Here is a 13,990-nt window from a genome sequence, read left to right as displayed (position 1 = left end):
TCCTACCCCCCATAATAATAATAATCATAATAATGAATATTTGGATGCCCTATTTCAGGAGAGCCCAGAGCATTTACGAATACAATTACACATACATACACCGATGTAGATACACTTTTAAACATTCATTTGCCTATATGCATCACAAAATAAACAGGTCACACACACACACACACACACCATACATTCATACTGATACAGCTCAATTCCCCTCTCCACCCACCAACAATCACAGACAGACACACAGGGCGGAAAAACTAATCATAATAACTGTGGAAAAGTTGAGTTTTGAGAGCTGATTTGAAGGAGGACAAAGAACGAGTGTGTTGGACAGAATAAGGGAGTTTGTTCCAGATAACAGGTCCAATGAAGGAAAAAGCATGTTCCCCATGGAGTTTCTTTCTCCTGTTTGGTATGTGGAAAATCTAAAACATTCCCACACACCACTGATCTAACCCCACCCCCCATCCAAAACACCCCCACCACTGATCTAACCCCACCCCCCATCCAAAACACCCACACCACTGATCTAACCCCACCCCCCATCCAAAACACCCACACCACTGATCTAACCCCACCCCCATCCAACACACACCCACACCACTGATCTAACCCCACGCCCATCCAAAACACACACACACCACTGGTCTAACCCCACGCCCATCCAAAACACACACACACCACTGATCTAACCCCATCCCCATCCAAAACACACCCACACCACTGATCTAACCCCACGCCCATCCAAAACACACACACACCACTGGTCTAACCCCACCCCCATCCAAAACACACCCACACCACTGGTCTAACCCCACCCCCAATCCAAAACACCCCCACCACTGATCTAACCCCACCCCCCCATCCAAAACATCCACACCACTGATCTAACCCCATGCCCATCCAAAACACACACACACCACTGATCTAACCCCACCGCCATCCAAAACACACCCACACCACTGATCTAACCCCACCCCCATCCAAAACACACCCACACCACTGATCTAACCCCACCCCCCATCCAAAACACACCCACAACACTGATCTAACCCCACCCCCTATAAAAACAACAACAACACACTCACACCACTGATCTAACCCCACCCCCATCCAAAACACATCCACACCACTGATCTTACCCTACCCCCCATCCAAAACACACCCACAACACTGATCTAATCCCACCCCCCATCCAAAACACATCCACACCACTGATCTAACCCCACCCCCTATAAAAAAACAACACACTCACACCACTGATCTAACCCCACCCCCATCCAAAACACATCCACACCACTGATCTTACCCTACCCCCCATCCAAAACAAACCCACACCACTGATCTAACCCACCCCCCATCCAAAACACACCCACACAACTGATCTAACCCCACTGCTATCCAAAACACCCATACCACTGATCTAACCCCACCCCCATCCAAAACACACCCACACAACTGATCTAACCCCACTGCTATCCAAAACACCCACACCACTGATCTAACCCCACTGCCATCCAAAACACACCCACACCACTGATCTAACCCTACCCCCCATCCAAAACACACCCACAGCACTGATCTAACCCCACCGCCATCCAAAACACACCCATACCACTGATCTAACCCCACCCCCCATCCAAAACACCCCCATACTACTGATCTAACCCCACCCCCATCCAAAACATCCACACCACTGATCTAACCCCATCCCCATCCACAATACCCACACCACTGATCTAACCCCATACCCCATCCAAAACACACCAACATCACTGATCTTACCACCCCCCATCCAAAATACTCACACCACTGATCTAACCCCACCCCCCCATCAAAAACACACCCACACACCACTGATCTAACCCCACCCCCATCCAAAACACACCCATAACCTGACCCCTCTTCAGGTCACCCCCACTATTCTCCCAGCACAGGGCAGCAACCAGTGTGAAGGTGATCACATGTTTACAGGCCCTCACACACCCACAGCATGCCTTTGTTCAGAGCCCGCAATACTCAATACTCACACTGCTGTTTATACTGGCCAGCAGCTTCCCGTTGAACTCTTGCATGGAGTAGGCCGCTCCCTTGATCTCTTTCTCCGCAACCTGAATCAGCTTTCCTGCAAAATCTTTTCACTTTTAGTTTTATGTCCATTAATAACATAGTAACAGATTTAACTCTTTCAGCGCCATAGGCAACTTAAGTTGACTAGACAGTGCACCACCATAGGCGACTTTTGTTGACACCGACGGGTCATGTTGATATGACCATTTTCACATTGTTACAAAGCTTGACAGCTGCAGCCAGTTTCCCGCCAATAGAACAATGACTAACCTTTGCCCCCTGACCGTGTTTGAAGTGCATAAGACCACCGTGTTGTTTTGGTATGAACTGAAACGTGTGACGGAGAGCATCACTTCTAAAATATCTGGCGCTGGGGAGTGTTTTTCACTCAGAAACTTGGTGGTGAAAGAGTTAATCCAGTTTGACTTTCAGTTTTGTATCCGTTACTTACATCGACAACAGATTTAATCCAGTTTACGTTTCAGTTTTGAATCAATTACTTAACTAGGAAACCCATTTATAACAGTTTTTATTTTTTATTTTGTATCCGTTACTTATGTAGGTAACAAATTTCAAGTAGTTACACTTTCAGTTTTGTATCGATTACTTATGTAGGTGAACAATTTAAATTGATTCCCTTGATGGTGTGAAAAAAACAATAACAAAAAAAAACACGCTAACGTATCTTTCCCATAGAGAGAAACAATCTATGGAACTAGCACAACAAAGAAGATCATGAACCATGCCGATATTTTCATTCAAATTGATTTGCCACACTTGATTTGAGAGGTCAGGCAGTCGATTCACACTTGAACAATCTTCACTCTCACTATCACTGTCAACTAAACTCGTTCAGTTGTTGTGCAAGTCTCTTAGTAAGTTCAACATTTCCACAATTTTGCAGGAATCATTGAAACGGTCCAAGCAAATGCTAAAGCTCTCGTTGGTCATCAAACTCATAATGCAACTCTGTAAATTCAAAACTTTGGCAAAACTTTAACCAAACTGAATCCTGTAAAGCACAAACCACACATCATGAAGTAATGAAAATGAGGCAGTGAATCTCCCAACAATCTTATTTATGTAAACAGCAATGGCTACACCCTTAGCATCCCCATGTTTAGTGGCCATGGGCAGTTGCTCAGCAGTGAGAAAAAGCGATTTTTAAAAGGCAGTGAGCAGTAACAAGGGTTAATATACCCATGGACATTGTATGCTTTTTGAAGCACATCAGTAAAAAAAAAAAAAAATTAAAATTAAAATTAAAAAATCTAACAAAAAAACCCTTTATATTTTTAGATATAGATATTCATATAAAAAAAACAGAAAAAAGCTCACCATCAGAGTAGTGGAACATGACAAGTCGTCCGCTCTTGGGTTCGGCCTCCTCAGGGTGGATGAAGGCGGTTCCCACGATGTAGTATGTGTTGGGGTCCTCACCCAGCTTGGCCGAGATCAGGCTGGTGGCACACTCGTTCACCGCCAACTGGTGCGCGTGAAGCACTGCCCGCAACAACACACCACGCGGACGCTTCAGGTCATGTCAAGTTCATTTATCTCTCCAGAGAAACCACCATGTAGTTGTGTTTGCTCATAATGCAAACACTAACATATACATTTAAAGACATACACAAAGTTTAAGCAACCGAAGAGATCAGCCTGGTGGCACACTTGTTCACCGCCATCCAGTGCGTGTGTAACACTGGCTTCAACAACACACCACACACACGCTTCAGGTCAAGTTCATTTCTCTCTCCAGAGAAACACCATGTAGTTGTGTAACTTGTAATGCAAAAACACTAAGATATACTTAGAAGAAATACACAAATTAAGCAATCTGTCTGATTCCAAAATTGTCTGTCTGATTTAGGCCTAACTTGGTGTTGATAGACAAAAGTATTACCTGAGAAAATGAACTATTCAGTTTCAAAGCCAAACCAAATCCAAAATTCATCTGCTGCTCCAATGGCAAAAGAGAACATCCCCTTATCAATGTTTCATCTGAATCACTTTTTGTTTCCTTCCTTTTCAAGGTACTGGTCAAGCCTTTTTATCAAAATTCCAAGCTTTCCTGACCCTAAGGGCAAAACAGTCTTCCTGACATGCGTGGCTCTGTATGGACCTTGTGATAATAACACCCCATACCCACTACTCTTCTACACTGCAGTATTTTCTACGCAGCTGTATAAAGATGTGTAAAAACCGCAAAGCACACACGGAAACATGCACTCACACAAGCAAGATGGCATGCAGCTCTCAGCCAAAATTCCCCAACACATGAGCCAACAACATCAAAATACCCGACCTTCGAAAATGTGCTGATCTTTGATCACATGATCTTTGTCTCTGCACAAGATCCAGCGCTATATAAATACCATTATTATTATTATTATTATTACATGAATCACTCACCCAACTAAGACCCCCTGACGTACGAACCAAAAACAAAAACCCCCTCACCTTCAAAGGTGTGCTGATCTATGATGAGCAAGGAGTGAACCTCCTGCTCCTCCCCACTGGCCAGGTCCGTGACGTCAGGCACACCGGTCGATGAGGGGGCCAGTGGTTTGGACCCGGAGCAGTTGCTGATGTTCTGGGCCTGCAACCCAACAGTTCCAAGTCTTCAGTCTGTCCAGTCTACTTTTTCTTGTCTGTCAGCCTTCCTCGGCGGAAACTCTCACCAACGTTCACTCATTTTTATCAGTGGGCTTTTTTCTGCATGACCGTTGTACTCTGCCATTCTGTAGTCAGTCTCGTGTCCAGCTATGACCGTTAGAACAGCAGGGGAGGCAGCTGCTATCCTGACTAAATATCTGGGCTAGAATCGGATTATAATGAAGAATGTCTTGCCCAACTTAACATCCCCTCTGTGTGTGTGTGTGTGTGTGTGTGTGTGTGTTACGTGTGTGTGTGTGTGTGTGTGTGTGTGTGTGTGTGTGTGTATGTGTGTGTTAAGTGTGTGTGTGTATGTATGTCTGTGCACATGTGTGTATGTGTGTGCGTATGTGCATGCATGCACGTCTGCATGCGTCATGTTCATAGAAGGAAATTTGATTTTTTTTTCTTTTTTGTTCTTCGTTTGTCTATCAACCAGAGTACAACTCCACACTGACAACAGCGTGAACACACTGACTGCCCTGTGTGACCGATACATGCGAGGTGACATGAAACAAAAGTCCTCCTGACTGACCTGTGTGCTGGCACTGGGCCGTGTGGGTCCCGCCCCTGTGGGACTGCTGCCCTCCGCGTAGTCCTGCCTCATGGAGATCACGCCAAACGTCTGTGACGCTTCCTGGTACGCTATACGTCTGTGCAACACGCAAGGCATCACGTGAATAAATCACTACACGAATAAATGTTAACGCATTACGTGAATAAATGATAACTTGAATAAATGTATGCACATTGATGAATTAAAGTTAAAGTTCCTGTGGCAATTTATCACAATCGAGGCAGTGAATTCATACCCACTGTGTCAGGGGTTCAGCTTGGAAAGGAAGGGCCTAATCCCCTCTTGATAAATCATATGTAAATAAATGTATGTACTCGGACACAGAGATAGACATCAAGATCCAGTGAGTATTCCTCCGAATACTCACTCTAATTTTTTTCATATTTCATTTACTAATTTTCACAACTGATCATAACCACAATGCACAGGATCTCCTACTTCGAAGCGGGGAGCAGGGGGAAGTGGCTAATATGTCCTGAAGAAAAGGAAATTCCCTCTCCTAAAACTGCTTACAGTGACCCACTGGTGCAGACTTAGGCAAGGCTCTGATTCTTGTCCTGTGCAAATTACTGCCCCGCTTATGCCAAGAAATAGAAACTGCGACTAGTGACCTCCCTTAGTGTAGTAAAAATGACCATGTCAAACACCAAGCAAACCAACAACAAACACCACCACCAACGGCAAGGCAACACAGTACCTGGGTGACTCTCCCAGAGGTATGGTGCGAATGTGTAGTTTCTGGATTTCATCAATGGTTCCAATCATAAGGGTGCTGTCGTTCGCCAAGGCCAGACTGCACAGAGGACACAGCACATCATCAAAAGAGTATATAAGTCACTTTCGTATGTGTGTGTATGGTGCAGCATATGTAACTTTTTGCTCATTCTGTAAATAATTAACTGACATATAATGTGACAGGAATTAATTAAATACAATTCATTTTGATTCACAAAAGACTAGACTTATCAGGACATATGGGAAAAAAATGATGACAGAAGAAGAAAAACCAAAAAACCCACACAAACCCCCCCCTCTTTGTAATGACCATTATCATAATCAAGATATGAACTACTGGTATAGTTTCACAATATCTACTTATGATACTATAGGACTGGACAAAATAATACTGTGGATGAAAAAACCAAAAGCAATGTGACATTAGACATAAGAGAAAACTGATTATCTCATATATCTAATATCTAGTGTTACAACAGCTACCTGTGCACATTGATTTACAGTGTTCCAGAAATGAATGACTTTCATTCACAATTCTGTGCGGTTTGTCAAGTCACATTTCCAGTGACAACATTCTGTCAGACATATACCTGTACTATGTCATGATGCAGATCACGTGTATCAGTGCACGCACTGTAACTATCACATGGCACTGACAGCGTGATCTGGTGCTGTGTGCTGCAGTTCAACTACTACACCTAGTGTGACAGAATAAAACAAAATAAATTAGCACTCTTCTTCTTCTTCGTAAATGGGCTGTGACTCCCACTTTTACTTGTATTAACAAGTGGGAATTTTATGTGTATGACTGTTTTTGCCCCTGACATATAGCAGTCATACTCCGTTTTTCCTGGGGTGCATACCAGAAATGTTCTTGTTTCCATAACTCACTGAACACTGATATGGATTAGGGATCTTTAATCTGCATACTTGATCTTCTGCTTGCAAATACACAATGAAGGGGGTGTTCAGGCACCAGCAGGTCTGCACATGCTGACCTGAGAGATCAGAAAAATCTCCACCACTTACCCACCGGGCACTGTGACTGGGACAAAACGAAACAAAACAGTCCCCCACACTCACCTGTCGGGGTAGCCCTCGGAGTTGAGGGGGCACATGTGGTTGACCTCGCGCAGGTTGACGTTGGAGAAGACCAGCTTGTGGTTGGAGGAGTAGATGACTGTGGGTCGATCGGAGCAGGCGAACACGTTGGTGGTGGACATGGAGCGGAACGGCCGCAGCACTGTGGGCTGGGTGCCCAGCGTCACCTTTTTCTTGTTGCTCAGCACGCCTGAACAAGAGACGCAAGGCCTTCAAGACTCACTTGTGATACACTTTAAAAAAAAAATCCAAGCTTTTTATGTATGGAGTACAATTTCAAAATGTAATATTTAAGATGAGAAAGATCAGTTTAAAGCAAATTAAGTCCCCTAGCATTAATTACAGAGTAATTTCCCTTTTTACTATCTGCACCAAAACGTTTGCAAAATAAATAAAACTTCCATGCTTAGCAAAATAAGTTCCTGTTTGAACAAAAAATGGTAATAATGACTGCTCTTGTTGTTGGGTCAGAATATCAGATCAAAGTGCCAAGTTCAGAGAATACAAAAAATATAAATATAACAGTAAATGCAGTTTGCATATAATTAGGCTTCATTTAAAATTTTTTTTTTTTTTGGTGCCCATCCCAAAGGTGCAATATTGTTTTAAACAAGATGACTGGAAAGAACTGAATTTTTCCTATTTTTATGCCTAATTTGGTGTCAACTGACAAAGTATTTGCAGAGAAAATGTCAATGTTAAAGTTTACCACGGACACAGACACACACACAGACAACCGAACACCGGGTTAAAACATAGAGTCACTTTGTTTACACAAGTGAGTCAAAAATAGTACTTGTTTTTTTGAATAGTTGCTCAAATCTCTGAAATATGAGGAGTTTGTAATAATAAAAATAACAATAATGCACATTTATACAGCACCCTTTCTTTCTAAAAAAAAAAAAATCAGGGCAGTTTACATGACAGAAAAAAATTACAAATTACATAAATCATTCATGACCACTTTCTCTCACCCACTCCCAGCACCCCTCTTCATGCATCCAAAGTGAGCTGACATGGATGGTGTTGGAGAAAGAAGCTAGTAGTGCTTAGAGGTAGATTTTAAAAAGATGTTTTTTTTGTGAACAGCCAGGAGCAGAGAGACAGAATCAGATGCACTGATATGATGAGGATGGTTGTTCCAGATACGAGGAGCAGCAAACAGGAAAGAACGTTCACCGTAGGTCCTTGTATTGACACAAGGAAGTTTCAAAAGCTAACAGTCAGTTATACTCCCAGTTTGGTTAAATATACCATGTCACACAGATAGCAAACCAGGCCAATCTGTTTGCTCCTCTTGGGCAAAATTTTGTGGCAACTCAGTGATAAGATTTCTTTTCTTTTTTCTTTAAACTTTTTTCAATTTCGCAAAAACATGTATGCAATATACAGAAAACAGTACGAACAAACAGTACAAAACAGTACAAACAAACAGTAACAGCCAATGAGCATTAAAAGAAAAAAAGGCACAAGAAGAGAAAAACAAGAGCTTATAATAAAAAACAAAAAAAACAACAACAACAAAAAAACACAAAAAAACAACAACACTATTATCATTGTTATTACTATCAAAACAGTGGGTAAGGTCCACTCACCTGTGAGGTGGTCAAGGGAGAAGTAGAAGAGTGATCCATCGCCCAGAGCGACCAGCAGGTAGCGCAGTCCTTCAAACGTGGCCATCAGCGTGGACCTGGGAATGATCTCTGCAGCCACACACAGGTGTATGAAAGAGAAAGGTAAACAACAATCACGTCTAGTTCCTAAGTTTGTGTATGGTGTACCTGATGCATGAATGTTTATCTATGCTTCACTTTTTTTCTTTTTTTCTAAATCAAAAATGATACAAGCTCCCTGCCTGGGAGTTGTAAGCATCAACCTGTATCATTTTTATTATCAAGAGTTGTACCATACACGACGGGCGCAACAGACGAGTGGTTAAAGCGTTGGACTATCAATCTGAGGGTCCCGGGTTCGAATCACGGTGACGGCGCTTGGTGGGTAAAGGGTGGAGATTTTTACGATCTCCCAGGTCAACATATGTGCAGACCTGCTAGTGCCTGAACCCCCTTCGTGTGTATATGCAAGCAGAAGATCAAATATGCACGTTTCAGATCCTGTAATCCATGTCAGCTTTCGGTGGGTTATGGAAACAAGAACATACCCAGCATACACCCCCCCCGAAAATGGAGTATGGTTGCCTACATGGCGGGGTAAAAACAGTCATACACGTAAAAGCCCACGTGTGCATACAAGTGAACGCAGAAGAAGAAGAAGAAGAAGTACCATACACAAACATTATACTGACCTAGATATATTCGATAACTTACATCTGTGTGTTAGAACATCATGTACAGTTTAACAATAGTGGGAATGGCAAACCACATCCACCAAGCTTTCCAATTCCCATGCTCATGCATATGCACATATGTATAATCATGTACATGAATGTGTGAGTGAATATGTATTTTCACATTTTCTTAGCTGCATTTTCTCTTTAACATTTATTTTACTATTGTGTCAATAATAATTTAGATAAACTTTGGTTTCTCTGTTTTCTTTATTCTATCATTCTACTTTCTGTTATCATTAATATATTACATTGGAAAATAAGAGTGAACATATTCAATTAAGACTTTAGTTTTCTCCCCTTCAGCAGACCAGCTCTTTGCACAGGACAAGGAATCAGGCCCCTGCCAGAGTCTGCATCAGTGGATCATGGAATGGTAAGTGTAACTAAAGTATGCTGTAAGAGAGAAAATTTTGAATAAAAATGCTAGAGAAAAGAAAAAGTCCCACACCCACCTCCCCCCAGCATCTCAGTGTGCAGACTCTCAAAGGTGGGCAGACGCAGGATTCGGGCGGAGATGTCTGTCCACAGGCCCACAGCGATCAGGTCGGCCTGCGTCTCCCCCTCCTTCAGGGGTGTGATGTCCAGACACGCCACCTCATGCTCCATCGTTGTCTGCCTGCAACCACACAGAACCCCACTGTCAGCATGTCTCGGGTCACAGACCAAGGGCTGTCAGCAAGTTTTAGTTGCATGCCAAGGACCACAAGGGCTGTCAGCAAGTTTTAGTTGCATGCCAAGGACCACAAGGGCTGTCAGCAAGTTTTAGTTGCATGCCAAGGACCACAAGGGCTGTCAGCAAGCTTTAGTTGCATGCCAAGGTACCACAATGGCTGTCAGTAAGTTTTAGTTGCATGCCAAGGTACCACAATGGCTGTCAGCAAGTTTTAGTTGCATGCCAAGGTACCACAAGGGCTGTCAGCAAGTTTTAGTTGCATGCCAAGGTACCACAAGGGCTGTCAGTAAGTTTCCAACAAACAAAACAATCATAGTCCCACTGGCATTATGAAAGAAAAAAAGAAACTGATGGTGTTGCTGCTTTTCACTAGAGGTTTTAACATGTAAAATATTGTTCATCCTGGTATGCGACACTTTGCTGATTTGACATACTGATACAGTGCACAGAGCATGGTTTGACAAAAAGGTCCAATACACAAGGTATTCTTTGCAGTCAGCTTCATTGTAGCAGTGTGCGGGTACTCGTTTCTCTGCTGTCAATGTCAATTCATCTCTGGCTTTTCTTTTCACAGAGCGAGACTCTTTCTTTCTAACACGATGGACTGCCAGCGGGAAGTGAACGTCAGAGGGGACTGACAGCAGGAAGGAACAGTCTAGTTCTCTAGAACTTAAGTGGAGAAAATGTAAACTGAGCTCCAACCGGCCACTCTTCCAGGCTCCTTTTTCCCCTACCATGTGACTTAAGTTCAATCACAGTATCAATCGATCTATCAAAGAAAACAACAATGATGCTTGATTTTTGCCTAGCATATATTTTCATTGTGAGCTAAGTCGCAGCATTCTGAAGCTCAGCAGAGCATGCTTTGCTCAAAACATAGCATAGCTAGCAGGTCTGACAATGCTAAGCCCTCATCATATCTATATAAATTGGATTATTATCCTCATCATTATCATTATCATCAATTACTGCTCAGAGTTGTGTTCTTTCAAAACTACTCTATGACTCAGAATGCTGGAGGATGACTGAGAGTGATCTGACGAAGTTGTTAACATTCCAAAAACCTCCAAAGAATCCCGTGATTCTCCTTGCTCAATACTATCTCCAACCAACAAATACTAACCCTGCGCAAACAAGAGAACACAGAGACCATCATCATGGACTGGACACATCATGCAGAGAGAGCGTGGTAACATAAATCAACCAGACAGCTCTTCACTGGAAGCCAGAAGGTGTAGACACAAGACAGGAAGGCCGAAGGACACCTGGCGCAGAACCACTAAAGAACTCAAGACCCTGAAGCACACCTGTGGTACCATTCAAAGACTGGCCCCAAACAGACCAGAGTGGTGGTTCTTCATTGCTGCCCAACATTCAAGAGGGCACGAAAGGGTAGTAAGTTGGTGAGTACCAAACTACAGCCTCACCCTGCATGCTTGATGGTTCCAGGGCCCAGCTCAAAGTAGTGCAGCTCAGAGCCGGCAGCGATGGCGGCCTGGGTGGTGTTGCAGCTGGCCAGACTGATGTTGCGGCCGTCAGGGTGGGTCCACTCGCACAGAAGCCCTTCCCCTGTCAGGCTCACCAGACGCACTGACCGCTGGGTGATCTGCAGTGTATACACATACACACATAAATAAATAAATACATGAACATGGATAGAAGCACACAAAAGCATGCACACACATACATACACACAAAGATAAAAACATGAATGTAAAGGTAAAAGCACACACACACACACACATAAATACCATAAAAACAAAAACATCAACATAAGCATGTAAAACACACACACACACAAGAAAAACAAAAACTTGAATCATATCAATGTCCAGAAACATACACAGAGGCAGACAGTAACCTCTCCTCCAACGATCAACACACCCAGACTTATATAATCAATCACATGTACAAAAAGTTGACACCATCTAGATGCTGCGTGTACAGCACTGTATACACAGTTTAAAAACAAACACAACCAACAAAACAAAAGCTAATTCATAGAAAAGAAGAATGCAATGTCCAACCCACTTTTCAGGCATCATCCAGACACAATCACCAATTGTCATTCCTGTTAACCCCCCACCACCACCCCTTAAAGTCAAGCATAGACTAAGTAGTCAAACATTCCACACGTACTTGAGTACACACTGTTTGGATAGACAAACCACAACGGCACTTATTACTAAGAGAAGAAGGCGAGTTTTTAGGCCAGTTGCAAAAGACTCTAGGGAGTCAGACTGTCTAGAGGTTGTTAGGGAGTCTGTTCCATGTCTCAGGGGCTTGAAAAAAGATCAATGTCAGAAGGTCTCCGGTCTGACGCGAGGTATCTTGAGAAGTCGAATTAATTCTCCTCACTGATCAAGCTGTGTGCTGCTGAGATGGCTTGTGCCACCCTGCTCTGGTTCAGAGAACAGATGACACCGCAACAGTCCAGTCCTCCTCCACTGTACAGGCTTCTGAATTTACACCTGTATACTTGTATGCGTAAGTGGGTTTTACTTGTATGACAGCTTTCATCCCAGAATGTAGGCAGCCATACTCTGCTTCTGTGGGCCTGTCAGTCCTCTAAGTGCTAATGTGCAGCATATGGTATTATATCAGATACTTTTACCAACTGTGTTACTGTGTTCCATACGTGACCGACTTTCATTCAGTTTGGTTCAGTTTGTCGAAAGGCATTAACAGTGACATCCTTACTTTTATTCAGTTTGGTTCAGTTTGTCGAAAGGCATTAACAGTGACATCCTTACTTTTATTCAGTTTGGTTCAGTTTGTCGAAAGGCATTAACAGTGACATCCTTACTTTCATTCAGTTTGGTTCAGTTTGTCGAAAGGCATTAACAGTGACCTCCTTCCTGTCAGACACACACGATACACTGTACCATGATGCGGACCATGTGTGTCACCCTGACTGCATGTACCACACAGCGTGCTGACCTGCAGCATCTGGTCCAGTGTGATGTTGGTGCACACGAAGGTCTGGCTGTCTCCGTCAAACCCCGCCAGCTCCGTCTCTTCCACCTCTTCTCCGCTCAGCATCAGCACTCTGCACACACAATGATGAGGATAATGCATGGCATTTGTATAGAGCTGCAAAATTAGACTACTCCATGCACTGGCAATCAGCATATTTCTCAAAGTTAAACTTGGTGCACTGGCATTCACTTTTCTCTGTATAGTGCTTCTTCTAAACACAATGCAACATCTCTTTTCCCCTCATAGCATCTACTAAACACAATGCACAATCTCTTTTCCCCTCAGAGCATCTACTAAACACAATGCACAATCTCTTTTCCCCTCAGAGCATCTACTAAACACAATGCACAATCTCTTTTCCCCTCCAAACATCTACCAAACAAAATGCTCAATCTTTTTTCCCCTCAGAGCATCTACCAAACACAATGCTCAATCTCTTTTCCCCTCCGAGCATCTACTAAACACAATCTCTTTTCCCTTCGGAGCATCTACTAAACACAATGCACAATCTCTTTTCCCCTCAGAGCATCTACTAAACACAATGCTCAATCTTTTTTCCCCTCCGAGCATCTACTAAACACAATCTCTTTTCCCTTCGGAGCATCTACTAAACACAATGCTCAATCTCTTTTCCCCTTTGAGCATCTACCAAACACAATGCTCAATCTCTTTTCCCCTCCGAGCATCTACTAAACACAATCTCTTTTCCCCTCAGAGCATCTACTAAACACAATCTCTTTTTCCCTCAGAGCATCTACTAAACACAATCTCTTTTCCCCTCCGAGCATCTACTAATCACAATGCACAATCTCTTTTCCCCTCCAAACATCTACCAAACAAAATGCTCAAT

The 13,990-nt window shown here is 43.1% G+C and overlaps 1 protein-coding gene across 1 annotated transcript in view; it reads right to left on the bottom strand.

Annotated features, from left to right (window-relative positions):
- LOC143286896 (DNA damage-binding protein 1-like) overlaps window positions 1-13,990 on the bottom strand; it is a 42,610-nt gene that overhangs the window by 11,759 nt on the left and 16,861 nt on the right. Inside the window, exons 13-22 of the mRNA XM_076594822.1 lie at window positions 13,102-13,210; window positions 11,589-11,767; window positions 9,941-10,104; window positions 8,734-8,841; window positions 7,121-7,328; window positions 6,000-6,095; window positions 5,261-5,378; window positions 4,531-4,669; window positions 3,409-3,573; window positions 2,031-2,125 (exon numbers count right to left, since the gene is read on the bottom strand). Of these exons, the coding sequence (XP_076450937.1) occupies window positions 2,031-2,125; window positions 3,409-3,573; window positions 4,531-4,669; window positions 5,261-5,378; window positions 6,000-6,095; window positions 7,121-7,328; window positions 8,734-8,841; window positions 9,941-10,104; window positions 11,589-11,767; window positions 13,102-13,210 (1,381 nt within the window). The remainder of the gene's footprint in view (window positions 1-2,030; window positions 2,126-3,408; window positions 3,574-4,530; window positions 4,670-5,260; window positions 5,379-5,999; window positions 6,096-7,120; window positions 7,329-8,733; window positions 8,842-9,940; window positions 10,105-11,588; window positions 11,768-13,101; window positions 13,211-13,990) is intronic.

Source organism: Babylonia areolata, chromosome 10 (genome assembly GCF_041734735.1).
Source record: "Babylonia areolata isolate BAREFJ2019XMU chromosome 10, ASM4173473v1, whole genome shotgun sequence".
Classification (NCBI taxonomy): Eukaryota; Metazoa; Mollusca; class Gastropoda; order Neogastropoda; family Buccinidae; genus Babylonia; species Babylonia areolata.
This window is presented reverse-complemented; position numbering and strand designations above follow the sequence as displayed.